We start from the raw sequence: 18,921 nt of genomic DNA, 5'->3' as shown, positions 1-18,921 counted from the left end.
GAAGCCTGATGTGTATTTGAATCTCTATTCTTTGGTAAAAATAATCTTTCCTCTCGTATTTTGTGCAAAATAAAGAGAAAGTTTTAATATCAGTTTCACAATTCACATATGAATATTATAATATCTTTGTAGAAGATATATCAAAAATCGACAGGAGGGGAGAGGGGGTGAATTGAAAGGCGAAGTTGATTTTCATTCTCCGTATATATTATTAAATGTGAACAAACGTGAACAACATTTACAACGTATAATCGGTCGAGTAATAATAGGATCGGTTAGAGCGTTAAGTACACGACAAGTTCAACTCGATTTGATTATCATATCTCTCGTCGCCCAAGACGTTAAATACGGTTTTTCTGTTAATAATAAAAGGATCGTTAAACATTCTCGGGAATCGTTATTGCGCTAAATACGACACGTTTTATCATTACATCTGCGATATACTATACGTCCAAGTCAGGTTAATGCTATTTGCTTTTGATTTTTTTGTTCCTTAGAGATACAATTCCACCATCGAGGCGAATTATTATCGCAAAACACCTATTATTTCGTTGTTTTTTATTTCTTCTTTTACAAAAAATGTCATTCGCCACGATGGAAAGATCACGTTGCACGAGTTACAATTACGATTTGCGATCTCGTTTGAAGAAACAATTCAAAAAATTGCGAGAATCGCGAGGAAACGGCTCGATAACGGATATGGCAGGATAAGCTAGGATTATTTGAATCAGCGAAAAGATATTATACAAGAACTAATAAAACGAATAATAAAATAATTTACAAAAATAAAGTAATATATATGCGCTACTGAATTACTATGACGGTTATGATTAAATAATATTAACGTTAATTAAACAAATTTCTTAGCTTTTGATGAGTAGAACTTATTCCTTCTCGAAAACTATGATCGAGCGTCAATGTATATCATATAATTTCGTTGTTCATCAGGCTACTAACAACGAATCAAGCAGTCTATCTTAAAATGTCGATCGCGAAAAAATTGTTCATAACTGAATTTAATAAGTTATAAGATGAACTGTTTAATTTCATCGAAATATTCTACCGATTCAAATAATCCTACCTTGCCATACATTTCAAAAAGTTCTAACGCATAGTCAACTAACAGTACATTCGACCACACAATCGTGAATCTTTTTAAATAAAATACTAAACCCTACGAAAGTACAATTAACTACAATCACTTAATTACATAATTACAGAATCATAATTTACACCTAGAACGCAAGTCGAACGCAAATATGTTCGGGTCCCTTGTTTCTTATGCTTGTCTCGTTCTCGCGAGAAAAATGTTCATTTAAAAACGTCGAGTAACGTCAAGATAAATCGAACTTCTATTTATAATATTCTCCTTTGATCGCGTTTAGGCCGCCACTTCCGTCGATGAACACTTGTCGAACATCGCGTCTAACACTTGCGTGAATTTTAAATGCCTCTCTTCCGGTGCTACGGTGGCCCCTCGGCTTCCCCACAGGAATTTTATATGAAACTCCGTTCGAAACGCGTCAGATAGTAACTCATCGCTTCTCGAGCCCTCGAGAACGATTTCCGCGTTTCTACGGAATAATGGGAGATTCTCTGCCATTTTTCGAGCTGATTCCAAGTGAGACCAAACGATGGATAGGCCACAGTCTGGGGCTGAATTCTCCCAAGGCGATAGAATTGCCGCTGCTAGACCTGATGGGGCAACGGTCCCTAAAAAACGATACGATTCAAATTTTATTACGCATCCGATGTTAAATTTTAGTTTAGATGGCCAATACTAGCAAAAATATATTCTTCCTATAATAAAATTCAAATTAATAAAAATTAATTTTTATAAACGATTTTTTTTTAGGATTCAGTGTCAAGTTAAATTCGAATCGAAGATCTACCATTAAAGCAAGAGAAACTTTATTCAACGCACCAAGAATATCTTCAGGACCTCGTTCACCGAGCAAAGCGATGGGCAACAGATGTGGGAGCGTAGTATTCGGTGCCTGTGGGTTCGTGCACTCGTTCATAGCACGAAGCGTAGGCCTGAGCTTCGCTTCAAAATTAAAAGCTTCGTCGGTATGTTTCTGTCTCAACAAATGCCACGTGTTCGCCAACCTCTGTATCTGAGGCAGACACAGACCAAGCATCACGCCACAGAATCCATACAAATTCCCCAGAGCTGTCTTTGTATCTATGGCGACTTTGATCCACTTGCTGATCGTAGCTGCTCTTTCGATGGCAGTGGCTCCAGCCAGCACAGTCACTGCCACCACAAGTTTCAGACACTCGGATCTTTCGATCAAATCCATCCTGGCTTGTCGACCATGCGGCAGAGTGGCTAATTCGATACCACTCAGCCCATTTCTATTCCCAGATCCAGGTTGAAGAGCCAATTCCAGGTCGATCTTCGTTAGATGAGACGCCAAGACTCTTGGTGCCGAGTCGTGCAACATTCCAGACACTCCTCTTAAAGCTGTAGGATCTAGAGGTCTATGCTCGCCAGCTGGCAATAACAGGGTCGTAAATCCTTCGATATCCAAAGCTGTCGTGATTTCTAAAGACGGTGCAGCCACAACTAGCTGCTCTTCTGCGGATAATTCATACTCGTTGCCATTGTTCCCATTGGTACCATCATTACTGGTGTTATAATGACTTCTAATCACGACTCCTTTGATAGGAGCAGAGGAAGACGGATTACTGGCGCCGCCTGAATTGTTCGTTTCGAACTCACTGTCTCCAGATCCGTTTCCGCTGTCGCTTCCTGACGCTTGGTAACCTTGATGATGGTGATGGTGATGATGATGATGGTGATGAGCGTGATGCTGGTGATTAGGGGCGTATGGCAGCCTTGGTGGCTTTGGCGGGGCGGTACCATGTGAATTTTGATGATTCAAACTCGATGGTTGAAGAGTTGGCTGTTGCTGTTGTTGGAGAGCCGGGTCGGAAGTCACCCTGGTGATCTTCTGACGACCCAGAGATAAGGAACACGATGGTGGTTGGTTCTGAATAGGTGGAACTCGTGGTAGAGTGCTCGATTGGACCGGTCCATGGGGTGCTGCTTGTTGATTCGATGTTTGACGACTATCGTGTTGATCAGATGGATGATGTTGAGCGGTTAGAGAGTGACTTCGTTGTTGTTTTCGAGGTAGGCGAGGCGGAGATCCGGTCGATAGGGACGAGGAGGAAGGGCTAGAACAGTGTTGGCTGTTTGTTGGTCCTGCTACGCAGGTTAGAGGAACGCATCTTGGTTTTGGAGTGATTATGCGAGCGCCACTCGCTTGACTTATCGGACGGCCGCTGCCCACGTAGAAAGTTATCAGATCGGCTACCGTGTCAAACGCTTCGTCCTCGAACTGGTATTGGGCCCTTTCGTAGACTGTCTCTGGCTGAATTACTACCTGTTAGTATAGAGGCCTTTAGTTTATCGATAGTGATTATTTAGTTTCTTGATAATGGTGAGAAAAGTATAGTAAAAACTCAATTATCAAAACGTGAAGTTCTCTCATTATATTCACAGATACAGGATGGAAAAGCGAATAAAGCTAATGTGTAAATATACAAAACTGTAAGTCTATAAACATTTATGGGCTTTCCTTTTCAAAGTAAAATTTAGAAATCTTTGGTTTTAAATACAGTAGAAACTTGATTATCAGAATACTGATTAAAGAAACGGCTGATTATATCGGAACACTAATTAATAGGAAATTACAGAACGCTTGCTGGAAGAAGTTTGGAAAACAAAAACTAAAATTAAAAACTACTGCTTAAAAGCAAAGATTACACAAAGAATGCGATAGTCTTCAGAAAAACTCACCCTGTTGATGACGAAATGAAGGGGTTGCCCTTTCCATCGGACCGTAAGGACGTAGTTTCCGGGCTGGGAGGCACAATCCCGGACCAGGAAGTCACCGTCGTTCGGTACTTCCGCTTCAGCGCCCTTTCGACCACCTCGAAGAGTACTACCATGATACCAAGCGTGCGATCTTAAATCTCTGGGATCCAGAAGACGAAGTTCTCGCTCCAGAAGTTTTCGAGTCGACTCCTCGGGTGGATCCTAAATCAGATAAGCGAGAATGTGAATTTTAAATGAGAGGTTCCCGAACATAGTTTAGGACTATAGAGTTTCAGGCATTAGAAATTCAAGAAGACCCGTGGAATTAGCATTTTTTCAATATTAATGACCTGAAGATTTTATTTTTTTTATATAGTTTGACGTTTCTACATATAATCTTAAGCATTTGCTTCTTACTCTTTTTATAATTCTTAAATTTCTTTACCTTATACTAGTATTTTAATTTGATACAGCGTGGGCATACGAGTATTTTTACTATATCTATCAAACGACTTTTCGCATAAGATAAGCTACATATAGCCACAATCAACGAAGAAATGTCTGGACGGTACGAGACCGCAAGATTGGCTTAACAAGAATAGCCTTGAGTACTCGCTCCATAAAGGGATCAACGAAGTTAGCGTTCATGCGTACAACTTATCAACGGTTTGGAGTAGAGTGTCACGCGTGAAAGTTGAATCATCGAGTCAGTAGCGTCAACGAATCAATCATCAAATTTCTTCGATGAGTCTGTCACTTTTCATTGTCATACTTCGATCAAGATCGAGCTTCGTTAGTTTGATCATTTCTAAAAATATTCTAAACGAACCTCTGTTCAACATAAAATATCCACTATGTGATTATTTTGTTCAGTACTACAAACTTACTACTTTTATGTAAACACGACTCGCGTATAAAAATATAAATTAGGTATAAAACTCATCATCAGCATCAGAGAATTATTAAAAATGATTTATTCAAACTTTAAAATTTTCACAAATCTATATCTCACTGGGGAGTGGTGTCACTGAACGAACCGTCTTGCGTATCAACAACTTTTCCGTCTATTAACGCCTATTATCACAGATTCCACGCTTTTCCGCCGAATTCTTCGAATCTGAAACGTTTCCTATAATAAATGACACACTTACCATTGGTAGATTGGAATAGTCGTTACTGTTGTCAACCCTTTTCGCAGCGGATTCGCACGCGTCGCAGTCCTCCCTTCCGTTCGCCACCTCCTCCTCCGCCTCCTCGACCTTTACCTCCGACGACCTGCGTCGAAAAAGCAACTTTACACCGTGGATCGTTCACATTTCGCCTCGGTGCATCTCTCCAACCCTTTTTCCTTTCAACTTGTTTCTTTTAACCTTCCCTCTCGTCGAAGGTGAAAGAACACACGGTGCGTTCCACGAACGTGATCGCGCGCAAAGAATTTTCTTTTGATGCCGCGAGAAATCGTAAAGACAGGGTTTGGCCACACGGCTCTCGGGCCGAGCGCGCGCACCCCACTGAACTATGTGCGTGGAAAGCCACGACGGGAGCAGGGCCGTATTTTTGGAGGATCAGAGGGGCGCCCCGTGAGATATTAATAGAACGACGTGGAGACGAATTCGACTCGGCCGTCGTTCTAGCCAAGGAAAATATTTCTCTTCCTTCCCTATAGATGCTGCGATCTCGTTTGACTGGAAACCTATTAAAATTCATCCTTTTCTTGTTTTCTTCTGCGATCATTAAAACATCGTGGATTAACGTACTATTATTGTGCTTTTATTATTCGTTAATTTTCGTTAATTACATTCGTTGTAAAACTTGTTTTATTCAAATTAAAAATCATTATTTTCTTGTATACATAGAATTTCGTTAATTTCATGTTACATACGTTATATTTCAGCTACGAAAATGAGCAAAGATAGCATTTATATGCCCGACCGATAAAATTTTATAATTCACTTAACAACCACTTCAAAGAAACTCAGATCTACTTAGATACATCTATTTAGATTTACTGTAAATTAATCTTGACTTCTTCAGATTAGAAAACTGTCAAGAGTTCAAAATAATAGACAGCTATCTCTTAGAAACAGCTAAAGTAAAAATAGTACTCGATTATGGTATACGACGATCGAAGGATTTATTAGGATGATCGATTGATGAAGATGATTCAAAGAAGCCAAGTTTAGTTTAAAACGATTCAACGGTGCGTTTTATTGCATTTTTAATATGCTAAGTACGTTACTGCGTACCCATGGTGTCTCATCGCGTTCTCACCCACGCCTGCGTTTTCTCCGTTCTCGAGTGCCTTTCAACATTCGAGTTGACACCGGTCGTTCGATCGATGAACTCGAGCGCGAGATATTCTCCCGATTTTCGAGGCTTTCGTTGATTTCAATGGAGAAATTCAACGTTATCGCGATACCACGTTAGGCCTAGTTGATACACGCGAAAGTTATTGATCTGTTCAGGAACAGGGTGTTGCATATGGGGGTCTGGCGCGCCTGCGTGAAATAGGGGCGCTCGATAAGTGTAATAAAACGCATCTGTGCATTTGTTTCGTTCGTACTGAGCTTGGAAAGGCAGTGCATCGTTCGGTGATCGATGTAAGGGCGCGAGAGTACTGTCTCAGGTCTACGACAGTATCAGGTCCGTTTGATAATAGTCCGTGTGACTGTTAATTAATGAAATTAAGAATAAGAGTTGTTAGTAAATTAAAATGATTACGCCAATAATATAAATCAGTTTATGGGGTTATAGATCTGTCTGATTTAAGAGTAGGAGAATGTTTCTTGGTAAACAGTAACAAACGATGATTCCACTTGCAACGACAGATGCATATTTTTCTACGTCACCCTACTTACGAATAAAAAAACAAATTTAACCGAGCGCCCCAATATGTTCTAAATATACGAGATTATTTGGTTACACGTGGTGCAACATGTGGACACCGCCTTTTGAATGGATACAAATATTATATCTGTTAGATCTATTTCTATGGACTATTCATAGATACATAGGTATCAAGCTATGATTTAACATCTTTTTTTCGAATTAAATTATCACAATTTATTTTATACGCGTCTGATATCATTTGACGCGTGATTCTATTGTGCGATTGAAAAAATTGCGTATAGCGTACTGTTTGATAGTATCCTTTTTTCTTCTTATTCTTTTCGCGATAAGGACTGAAGCATCTGTATAAACTTATAAACATAGCATGCGCGAAACATAGCACATATGCGTTTATTTAAAAATCTTGTCATTTTTATCATAAATTCATGCCATCAAGGTCAATCGATCACACTAGGATGATTTTCGTCAGTTTATTTTTCTTATCTTTCTAAATTCTTTACAGAATTTTACTGTTATCAGGTATTAAATTTTAAAATAACAGCTTATTGAGATGAATCGGGATGTTATATCTAATTTTTTATGAAAAATTATAGTCAAAATACGAAGATTAAGAATCATATATAAAAATTTGTCTCGGATAACTTATAGAATGTTATTTCTTTTCTACTGTTTCGTACGCGCCAGTTGTTACATTTTGAGTCTAACAGTCTACCGTTTCGAACTGCAACTGATTGCGTGACGAAAACAATTTTCAACTGGAATTACACGTAGACGAGAGGGATACGTTTCGCAGAAGTATGCAGCGTTTCTTATCGTCCCTAGCTATAATGTCAACGCGACAGAACTTTACTCGCGTTATCAGCGATTCGCGCGAAAGTGCACGCATGCGCATCGTTCTGTGTAACACTGCTCCTGGTTTTACCCATAATCCTCCCCATCATGTTCATAGAAACTTGCAGAAGATCTATGAAAGTACTCATTCATTGAAACCACCAGTAATTTTCGTAAGTTAATCGACTAGATGAACTTCTTAGTTTGAGTGAATTATTTTCTGTGAATCTGTAGGAATTATTCGGATAAAAATCTTTTCTCTGACATCTGAACGTTCTATCTTGGTAATAGACAAAGCAGTATAAAGAATTTAAAAAAGAAAGAAATAAGAAAAGAAATAAAATGATATATCGTAGAAAAAGAAGTAGCAGCAAAGAGAAGTAACGCAAAGTTACCGCAGAAGAGGTTTTCAGCAATGAAAAAAAGTCAGTGTAAAGAGCACAAGATGATACCTATGAACTTAAGTACACGATTGAACTAAATTTAACGTGATGACATAATGATTTATGATGAAATTTTGCAATTTACTCAAGTTTCGGTCAATTCGTTCATCGGCATGCTCTATCATAACTTCGTCGCTTGACCGATTTTACGACTTCCCTGCAACATGGAGGCCGATTGAACTAAATTTAACGTGATGACATAATGATTTATGCTGAAATTTTGCAATTTACTCAAGTTTCGGTCAATTCGTTCATCGGCATGCTCTATCATAACTTCGTCGCTTGACCGATTTTACGACTTCCCTGCAACATGGAGGCGCTACCGTACCTTAATTATACCGATCATTAGCATCATCATACTCAATCCCTGCTCAACATAGCGTAAAATGAATCAATTTCCAACGTCACTTTACACTCCGTTAACCACGCTCGATTTAACGCTGCGTTTAACTTATTGAAATTCATATCGGCCAAGCTATGAAGTCATTAACGATCGAAATGCCAGTTCTTATAGTTTTCAACGATGCAATGTTCAGATAAATCTCGACATGAACGGGACAAGGATCGGTCGATGTGCTGTCGCACAGATTTCCGAAGGGATTACGAAACAGCTACAAGTATCGCTGGAACGTTTATAGTTTCCCCTATTGTGCTGTCTTTCCGCTATGGGATTCCCGACCGGCCGAGGGAGGACATCACTTTGAAAGGCAAAGATCGAGGAAAACCGGTTCAGGACCTGCTGGCTCTATTATGCTCCCGTACCGGTATCCTCGGTGTACCTCCAACAGACTAATTCATAACTTATAACGCGAGAATTTCGACTCGAATCCTTTTGAAAAGTCCTTCAGGTCTTTTTAGGGTTCTTCGAACCCATGTTATTTTAACATATGTATATATGTGAAACTTGAAACTTGGGAGATTAGTTGCGTTGAAAGTATACATTTTCAATGTTGGTTATCGTTAACACGTTGAATGCCATGGGGGTCACCGGTGACCGGCGCACCGAGATTGTTAGAAATACATAATTTGAACAAATGTCAATAGTTATACATTTTTTATTATTACCATCGTTACTACAATGTGTGACGAAATTAATGCAATATAAAACATATAAAAATAGTTTTATTTGTACATGAAATATAGATCTATTATGTGCGTCCCCACCAGTGGCCGTTGAACATGGGAAAAATCCGCTTTTTCCATGTTTTATCTTAATGAACAATAACCCTAAGGAACGTTTCGACTTGAAAGATGTTTAATGGCATTTAAGGTCCTTGACCTTAGGTAGGTTTATGGTACAACCCGCGACGTAACAACATAGAACAATTATTTAGCAATTCGAAGAAACAATATGAGATAATTGATAATCGTTGAGGATAAGTAAATCGAGCGAAATTGCACTAGAGCGCCATGGGGGTCATCGGTGACCTCAGTGAGATAAATTCATTAATGATGATTATACACCGTATCATATCTCCTGTATGTAATATTTCAACATTATATGTATTGCATAATAAAAAAATCATCGTGACGCCACGACCAAACATTGTGAAACTGGTGTGACACTTAACGTGTTAAACATACAAATCAGTATAAGGTTATGAATTAGAAGGAATCTAAAGATCTATGGGACGTAGATTGATAAACTTGAAGATATTACTCTTCGAAATTATGGATTATTAAAAATTCAGAATTGGGTAAGTAATATAAATATATGCATAAAATTCAACTAAATTGAACAATTTACGAAATAACCGGGAATTTTAATTTAAATTAAGCCATATATGAGCGTATATGTACATAACATTGATTTCAAGTAGTCTTTTTATCGAATAGAGTGTTTAGTTTATGGTTAGTTAACACACCACTCGAGTTACCTTCTGTTCTCCTCGGTCGGATCTTCCGGCGACGGTGGTGTCACAATGAATGATGGCTCCTTATGAATAATTGCTTCCGGCTGTAGGTGGATCGTGTGTCGCTTCTGATGGAGTTCCTTACAAGAGGTTGAAGATGATATGCCGTTTCTCTTTCGACGACGGCCACTGGCGCCTAGGTTTTGTAGGGTGCCCATAGATGGAAACCGGAAGCTCCATGCTATGCCTGAAGATTATCGAAAAGTGTGTTATTACAGTTGTTTTCAGAAATAAACAAACTCTTAACTTTCATCGAGAATTATCTGAAAAAATTGGAATCTTCTTTAAAATTGTTTCAAAGTGATTCTAGATGAAATGTTATTAATATATACACATTTTAATTAAATTATCATATATCACATATCAATATCAAGAAGAAAGAAGATTATAGAACTGTACATCTTTATAGAAGAACACTATAGCTTCGATATGAAGAACAAGCTATTTCGCCGAATCTTCTCTTGCATCTCAGTAATCCTATTACTATCAGAAAACCAATTCTGTCAAATTATCGAGCAAGGTCATTTGCTATACTTTCCCTTGCAAAGCTTAGTAACTCGAAAAAAGAACAATCAACCTCGACGAAAGAAACATCACTTCCAACTTGCGCTAACATCTATTACACATTTCTTAGTGATTCATATTCCATAACGTTCTCATTTGCTTGCTGTACCTAGTCTCATTATAATCTATCATTCCATCAAGAATACAAATTAGCTCGTTCCTTATAGAGAGCAAATCGAATCGCTTTGTTTTTCATCGAGAACCCGTAAAGATCTCTATGCAAAGAAATTTCTAACTCATCGATCATACGAACGACAAATTGCCCATACATTTGCCGATACATAGGTAATTTAAGAAAAACTTGTTAATCTGAAGTTCGAATCCTTCGTCTCTAATACTCACGCATGCCGGTACTTTTCCGCGCGCGATCCTTGTCGCTTACGATCATCGCTATCCGTGCCACTTACTCGTGGACGAATCTTATCAGCTCACGTTTATGTCACTCACTTTTGTTTGTTATTTATTTGTAATCAATAACTTTGGCCGTGTGGTCAGTGTGCAAATCACTTGGACGAATGATAGCGTTTAAAACCACTCGCTCGCGATTTGCTATCGCCAACAGAGATGCCAACGCCCCTCCATCGCGATTACGTCAAATGGTTTCATCGGGTTTCGTGTACAAACGATCGGTGCAGTTAATGTCTTTATCGGGGTTTCTCTTTCGCCTCTCAACAAGGCAGGCTATGATCGTAGTCGTCCTATCAAGGAATTTTATCTAGGAATTTCTTTATTAGGTAACTACTATTTTCTTAAATCTTCGTGGAATTGAAGTTTTTATTGTAATTGATACAGAACAAAAAGATATAGGAAATTATGTATGAATATGAGCACTTTAACGAGTCCTGTTGCGAAAGATGCTTTTGGGATGTTTTAACGAGTTTCCCGACTCTGATCTCAGTTTTATTTGTCGAGATAGGAGCTTCTTGCACCTGCTCTCATAATTAGTATTACCATTCCTTCTATCTTTATATGATTGAAATCAAAGTCTCATCTCTCCCTTGCATAGACTACATCCTCCACTGCATATGCACTTTTCACTATACTACCCCTCCTCTGGTCTCAGTCCCACCTCAAACGATCAAACCATTCACTTTACATTTTACACTATGATCAATCCACCTGTCGTTCATTAACCCCAAAAATCAAAAAATGTGTCGTTCCGTTTCAATCATAAATGAAACGTATGCTAGGATCAGTATCACTTTCGGAAAATGTTGCTCAGTACAACTGGGCTCGTCCTTCTCTGGAATTCTGACCGGATCACTGCATCGTGTTCACGGAGAACGCGATCGCAGGTGCAGCCACGAAACAACCGCGCTCGTTATCGAAGTCGTGGAATCTTCCTCGATTGTTCATCATCGATTTAATGATTCCGATTTGAAAATCGTTTTATACGCGGTACACGCGAGGTATTACGTTTTTATTCACTCGTACCCACATCTGACAAGCGGATCATACGTGGATCCTTAGAACAGTTGGTCAGAAACTGAAGTGTTCGGCTCACTTTCGCTTCGATTCGTTTATCTTCGCTCGCCTTCACACGCGCGGATATAAACCTGTTCTCGAGCCTTTCCAGTCGCGGATACGAGACCATGTTCCCCCGTTAAACTTCGCGATTTTTCGCCGGGTATTTCTAGACAAGCAAAGATGCTTCTCCTCGTCTTCGTTTTCTCGTTTTCCGCTACATTGGACGATTTAAAAGAAAAAGAGAAAGAGTGCTGAGTAGCGAATTGTACGGCAGTTGCGTGACTCGGAATGCATTCTTCGCCACGAAAGTGTACCTGTTTCAGAGCATTTCCAAACAACCGTTCCGCTCTATTTTCAGGAACACGGTTCGAGCACCAGCTGCACGTAACAAAGTTTCCTTCGCTCGTGGGAAGGACCAGTAGATTGAGATACATATAGAAGATTTTGCGAGTAGTTTCTTCTTTCGTTATTAAACTGGTGCATATTTGTTGAAGTAGAATAAAATTTTGATGAGTAATATTGGTTCACCAAATTCAAAGGTCACACAAATAATATTTTCATACGCATCAACTTGGTATATTTGAAAAATATTTTTACTGCCTATCATCGACTACGGATGTTATCTTTAATTTTGATGAGATGGAAGTTTTGTGTTAAAACTTTTAACCGTGTATACATTTGAAATTATTGCCAAGAGTTTTGAAACGAGGATGAAGAAATACATTTACTAAGCATTTTTAAGTATTTTTATCTCTTCATCATTTTTTGCTGATTTGCAACACAGATGTTTTCATCGCAAATGTTCATTCATTTACGTATGCATGAGCTGTTGAAATGACTATCCGACGTTTAATATAAAAATTCCAATGTTCGCATACGAAATAGTAGAATTTCGCATAATAAAATAAATTGGCGAATCGTTAAATTTCATAGTAACAGACATGCATCATTCGATCGTGATAAGAGGAGACGTGACTAAAAATTCTTCGGGCTCGAAATGTCAGCGATAGATCAACGCCGACGGGGACAATGGTCCATTCATTGCAAGAATATGCACGTTTATCGTTTCCTTTCAATCGGTAGATCTGCATAATTGACCTTAATGTACTCTTATCCATAATTCGTCAAAAAACCAATCACAAAAGAAAAGGAGAATCTTTCAACGCGCCATTTTTTTTACTCTTATTGACAAACTATTCGTCTTTTTCAGCTATAAAAAAAATCAAACTTCATCTTTTTTCTCTTTGATCCTTTTCTTTTAACTATATTTTCTAACTTAAGTATCTTTATTAAATAAAATTGTACATCTTTCGCAGCAAAGTTAGCGTGTTTTATGCCAATTAACATCTTCGCTTTAAAAATATAAATTCTCATAAAATATTGGCATGATCTATATCTCTCTCTGAGAAATAACAGGACTGCACAAACACAATCTTCTTCTTCTTTCGAATATTCTCATAAAGTACTGCGTTTTGCTATAAAATAATTATTGTTGTTTCATGCGTTAATAAATGAACACGAAGATACGACACGTAATATTACACGAGGATACGACTTTGCATGAAAATAGCCTTTTCATAGGATTTTACAGAACGAAGACATTCGTGGAAGACCATAAAAGCTATTCTAAACACTACATTTACGCTTTCACTCTTCTCTCGACTGGCACGAACTCTACTCTATTCTACACATTTTCTCTGGCCACCCGTGAAGTTTTAAGTCTTCCTGAAAATTTCACGGTGTGCTTGAGAAAGAAAATTGGAGGGTAGCCGTGATGGGAGTTCTCGAGCCGCCAGGAGAGCCTAGGACATACGAGGAAAAAGGAGAGCCTGGACAGTCGAGAAAAAAGGAGAAGAGCGAGGCTGGTCGTGTTCGAAAAACACTGCCGCTGGAATGCAGGTGTGTTTTGCGCCGCCCGCTTATTCGCTCGCTCGCTTGCTCACCGACATCATACCTGGCGACACTGATAAGCCAACCGCTTATCGAGATAACTATGCAACGTTTGGAGAACCATTATCGACCGAAAAAGTCGCGATTAGGTAGCTTTACCGAGCACGAACGAAACGAACAAACCACGGGAATATTTTTGCCGATTTTATGCTTGATGCTTGATTTAAATAGATCTGTTATGTTTTGCTTGGATTTTTGGCGATGTGTCGAACATTGGATGAAAGATAATCTTTTTCTGGACATTTCAGATTTGATTTAATTTAAATAAATTCATTACTTTTTGTTCGGCGTTTGAGTGATATTTATCGGATAATTATATTCAATTGATTGAATAAATTTTGATAAACTTGTCACTTTTTATTCTTATTGGATTTACATCTGTGAAAATATCGAGAGAGAATATTATAGAAATTAAGTGTTTCACGGAAGTTTAATACACATATATCATATTTAACTTGATCAACAAATTGACTGAATGACACTGATTCACCTGTTGCTGCAGCTTCATAAATGTTTCATTGGCGACGAGAGTTCGAAATTTGCAAAATCTGCATATCGTCAAATGTACCGTATACAATATGAACAAGAATATTTCTCTTTTCATTTGTGGTACATTTTTACAGCCAGTTACTCGCGAAATCGTTGAAAGCTTCTCGTTCTATAACTTTCATGAATATTTCGATTTTTCGTCTGCGCATTTAAACGGAAGTCTTTGAATTTAAATGCAGACGAATTTTGGAGAACTTTGTTAAAAGAAATTCCGTTATACGCTAGCTATATCAGCTCGGTTGAAAGAACACGCGCGCTTTTCTTTGTCATCGAAAACTGAGCGTTCGACACGGCTGATTCTTTGCGCGTACTGTTAAAAAACAAGTTTTATTCACGTGCGTAAAACGTGCGTGGAGATTCCCCCGTTTCCTTCGTGGCTGCGTAATTATATGCGCGTTTACCTCGCGACGGGAATTACAATCGGACTCAGTTTGTACACAGCTGACAGGGACGAATGAGTCGCCGAGAGTTTCGATCGACGCGTAGAGAAATCGCGAGATTTCAAAATTTCAAATTACATTCCAATCCACAACCTCGATGCAACATAATCCAAAAAATGTAGGAAAAAATTTACGAAAGCATATAATTTTAAATTTAGTGCGTTGGTCGACTCGATTTGATTGGCCGAGTTCTCGAAAAATGTCGAGCAAGTCCACTATTTAACGTCTGATTGCCCCCGTGTGCTCCGTTTACACGTTTCGCGCGCTTAAATGTCCTTAAAGACACGCGTTTATCTCGACGTTTGGTCGGTGCAAGCTGCGTTTATCAGCCGCAGCCCGCGCAAGAAGGAACTACCGTGCGACCTACATCCCACGTTTAGCATACTTCGTACCAGTTTCGATTTTCAAATAAAACTCCAACGTGATTCTCTACACGTGTATTTACTTACAACGCGACAGCCCGCGAAGCGATCGTTGCGTAGGCGGAGCTCCACGATAAACCGCTGATATGCCAGGTGACTTATCGCGATGTTTCGTTTCGTTTGTTTGGCCAACGATTTTTCGTCCCAGCTGTTGCATAACTGAATTAATATTCGAAGTAAAAGCGTCCTGGATTCTCTTGCATGATAATTTGTTAATCACAATTATATTAACGAACTGACGATTGCAAGAAAATTGATCAACGCCGTTAACTTACAACTTGCAAAATTTCACTAATAATGTTGCTTTAATCACGCAACACGGTGCTCATTTCTTCTAGCCAGGATTAGAGGATATTTTTTTAGTACATATAGTCTTTCATGTAAGTTTCTGTATACGCAAAAAGGGCACTTTTATGTAGATAAAGCGACATCAAAATTTGCCGCCAAAGTTAGCGTGTTTATGTTAAAAAGATCAAGACTCGTTTTAAGGACAAAAACAGTTCTGACAAAGTATTAGCATAACCTGTAGTTCAAAATACTAAGATGTACAAATATTTTTGTCTCCCTATTCTGTCTACATATTCGTATAAGAATTATACCTACTTTCTATAATGTAGAAATATATATATATTATTTTTACACATTTTTGCATTGAAAATAGCATTTTTCCAGTGTGTACGAAGACCCTTGTGAGAAATTATAAGGAATTAGTTTGTATACATATTCTGAGGATAATATTCTGCGGAGAAAGTTAGCTAATTGGTTATTGTATTCTATAGATTAGAGGATCTTTTAATCATTACCTTAATTAGACTATTGTCGAAACGATAGGCTCTTGATTTTTTTAATAAAATTAATAAGTTCGACTAAATTATAAGTTAAAAGAAGAATTAAAAACTCAGTGGTACAAACGTTGTTAAATATGTACAAACGTAACTTCACGTGGCCGTTTTACGCTTGACCACGAGATCTCTCACCGATATCAGTCTCGACCGTCCATCATTGAGCACGTGCTCCCTGAATCACGGCGACTCATCACTCTCCTTTCACCGATCGAACAAACCACTCCCGCATACGCATAAAACACTATCATCAATCTCCTTCAAATCCTTCAAACAAAAAAAAAAAAAAAAAAAAGAAAAGAGAGAAAAAGCACACACTTCAATAACAACTAATACAGTTCCTTAATAACTCAAAAATTTGTTCATCCACGTTCGAAACACGTTGAAAATCCTCCACTATAACTTGCAAATGGTACCTTTACCTGCATGAGCTTTGTGTTGTACAAACAAAGTACACATTTCGATTTGAAAAACTCTTCGACGCAAAGAAACGTGGAAATAAAACAAACAGGACAGTAAATTGACTAAACACGAATGACTTTACACATCGTATAGCGCAACTAACGTGCACGTGATTCGAAGGAAGAAATTTCAATGCCGAAGAACAAAGCACTGCTTCGAATAGAAAAATTGCTGCAAAAATCAAATCAAAGGAACAGAAGGAAAACAAATTACAAAATGTAGAATGTGACACTAACTCTGGCTTCTGCGGGACTTTAGTTTGCTGGCGGTTTTCCCCATTTTCCGGGTGGATGCATGCCATCGGATCTCACGTTGCACCGATTCCTGGTATCGTCGCGTAGAGGAGGCTTCGGCCACGGTTAGGATGCGACCGTCGTTGCGACCGTAGCATAATGCGATACCGAGCTGACTGACTGACCGGCCACGAAACGGAACACGAGGGGACGAAACCTCGATGGTCACAGAAGTTGGCTCCGATCGTCGTCGGTCGACAAACAGCCAACGAGCGCCGCCGCTAGGAGAATGTCAGCTCGTGGAGAGAGGGAGCGCAGGCCTGGTCTGGAAGAAGATGGAGATCCTCGTTCGTTTGAACGAGCAAACGTTTGACAAAACGAGACAGAGTAACAAGAGAACGTAGAGGAAGAGAGGGGAGCAGAGTCGTTTAATGAGATAGGATGAGCACACGAGTCGGTTTTATTCTGACTGATTAATAAACGCGACTAGACTATCGTAGACAGATTGGGTAATCGATGGAAGGGCTCGGATGGAAGGCGAAGCAGTTTATCTTCTCAGGGAGTTCTGTACATTTAGTTGGTGTGATTAGTTCTTTTAAGAGAATTTTTACCGAATTTGACTATAGGCATAGGTAACTTAACTTTAAGTATGTTGGCGTTATACTATGGCGCGTTGCATATATTTTGTCAAGCTTACGAATCTTGAAATCTTTGTAATATTTTTATGTTAGAATAGATCCAGTTAGTTGTGATTATATGTCATATGTCTATATGGGTTTTAGGATGATTTTGTACATGAACAATTTATTTCTCGTGTTCAGTTTGAATTATCTTTCTAGTAGCCAGTATAGCTATTTTACTTTGGTTTGTTTGATGGAGACTTGAAAAGCAAAGATGAGGATTTTTGATGAGCGGAAATGGGAACAGGCGTTTCGAGAGACTTTGGAGGGGTTGAGCTATGCGGGTTGAATGGTAATTCGATTGGAAACGGCGTGGAGAAGGAAATTAGAGTAGAAATGATCAAGGAAGCGTTAGATGATCGGCAAGTGTAGGAGTTTCCTTTTCTGTTGGCCTATTTTCTGAACAATGTAGTTCACTATAATTAGACAAGGCTTCTATTAACCTGTTAACTGGATAGTTTCTTTAAATAGAAAATTCTATAATTACGAAATTAAATATCAATAATAGGGACAAATGAATTTTAGTTAGATCACTTTCGAGTCCTTGCAGGTATATGTATATATGTATAAATATATGATATGATCTGTTTTGCAATAAAAATGAAATCATACATAAAAATAGAAAATAAGACCTTAAACTACATATTTTTTTTCCCGTGGAATAAGAAGTTGTAGATATAGAGAACTTAATAAACTGAATACTACGAATCGTCTTAACGCGAAATAATTAACTATGACTGGAGGACAAACGAGATTGAATTGAGTGATCAACGATGATAGCAAAAAGCTGTACAACGATTCTGTTGAAATATGGACAACTGCTTTATACAGAAACTAGACCTTTGTAAATAAAACTGTAGTTACAAAATCCGAGATATCCAAGTGCATATACCCATTTATGCGACCAAAAAAATATATGGCAGTTTGTCACACGTGAAAGAATACTCTGCGTGGAAAACAGAGAGGAATGCAATGTTGGAAGAGAGAGAGGGACGGAGAGAGTGAGAGAAAGAGAGAGAGAGTGGGAGAGAAACAAGCATGCAATTGTATACATATGGCACGCCAATGGCACGGTTGGCGATAGAGACGGAGACAAAATTGTGAAGGAAGCAGAACAAAGAGGAACACACAGATTATGCAGCGACACTGCCGGCTGTTTAATAAGCGATATCGATAAAAGTGTAAACAGAGAAAGGAATTCGTTACCGCGAGCGATATACTCTTCTGTACATTTAAAAAATATGTACCACGATGAAATGTACGTTTGTTTTTTATCGGATTTACACGAGGAAAATTCACTCTCGTTTCGTAGACGCGAAGGACAAACGACTATAAACTGAAAACGTAATTGACATGATTTTCTCATTTTACGGAATAATTTCGTTTTGAATAGAACGTTTTATTTAAGGAATAAATTGCAATTAAATTTAAAATCACAGGAAACTGTTT

General features: G+C 38.5%; 2 protein-coding genes across 4 annotated transcripts in view; one reads left to right on the top strand and one right to left on the bottom strand.

Annotated features, from left to right (window-relative positions):
- Positions 1 to 18,921, top strand: part of LOC126864234 (uncharacterized) — a 106,837-nt gene that overhangs the window by 1,226 nt on the left and 86,690 nt on the right. The gene's annotated exons all lie outside the window — the stretch shown is intronic.
- Positions 334 to 17,074, bottom strand: LOC126864221 (breast cancer anti-estrogen resistance protein 3 homolog). 2 transcript variants are annotated; one of them, XM_050615332.1, is made up of 6 exons: positions 16,796 to 17,074; positions 9,828 to 10,050; positions 4,978 to 5,101; positions 3,809 to 4,048; positions 1,925 to 3,392; positions 334 to 1,713 (listed from the first exon to the last, which is right to left on the bottom strand). In XM_050615332.1, the coding sequence occupies exons 1-6, from the start codon at positions 16,836 to 16,838 to the stop codon at positions 1,382 to 1,384; spliced, it is 2,430 nt and encodes an 809-aa protein (XP_050471289.1). In that variant the 5' UTR covers positions 16,839 to 17,074; the 3' UTR covers positions 334 to 1,381. The 2 variants fall into 2 exon arrangements, with proteins under 2 accessions (XP_050471289.1, XP_050471290.1); XM_050615333.1 differs by lacking the exons at positions 9,828 to 10,050; positions 16,796 to 17,074 and adding an exon at positions 6,073 to 6,259.

Source organism: Bombus huntii, chromosome 3 (genome assembly GCF_024542735.1).
Source record: "Bombus huntii isolate Logan2020A chromosome 3, iyBomHunt1.1, whole genome shotgun sequence".
NCBI lineage: Eukaryota > Metazoa > Arthropoda > Insecta > Hymenoptera > Apidae > Bombus > Bombus huntii.
Note: the sequence above shows the minus strand (reverse complement) of the source record. Positions and strands in the feature narration are given on the sequence as shown.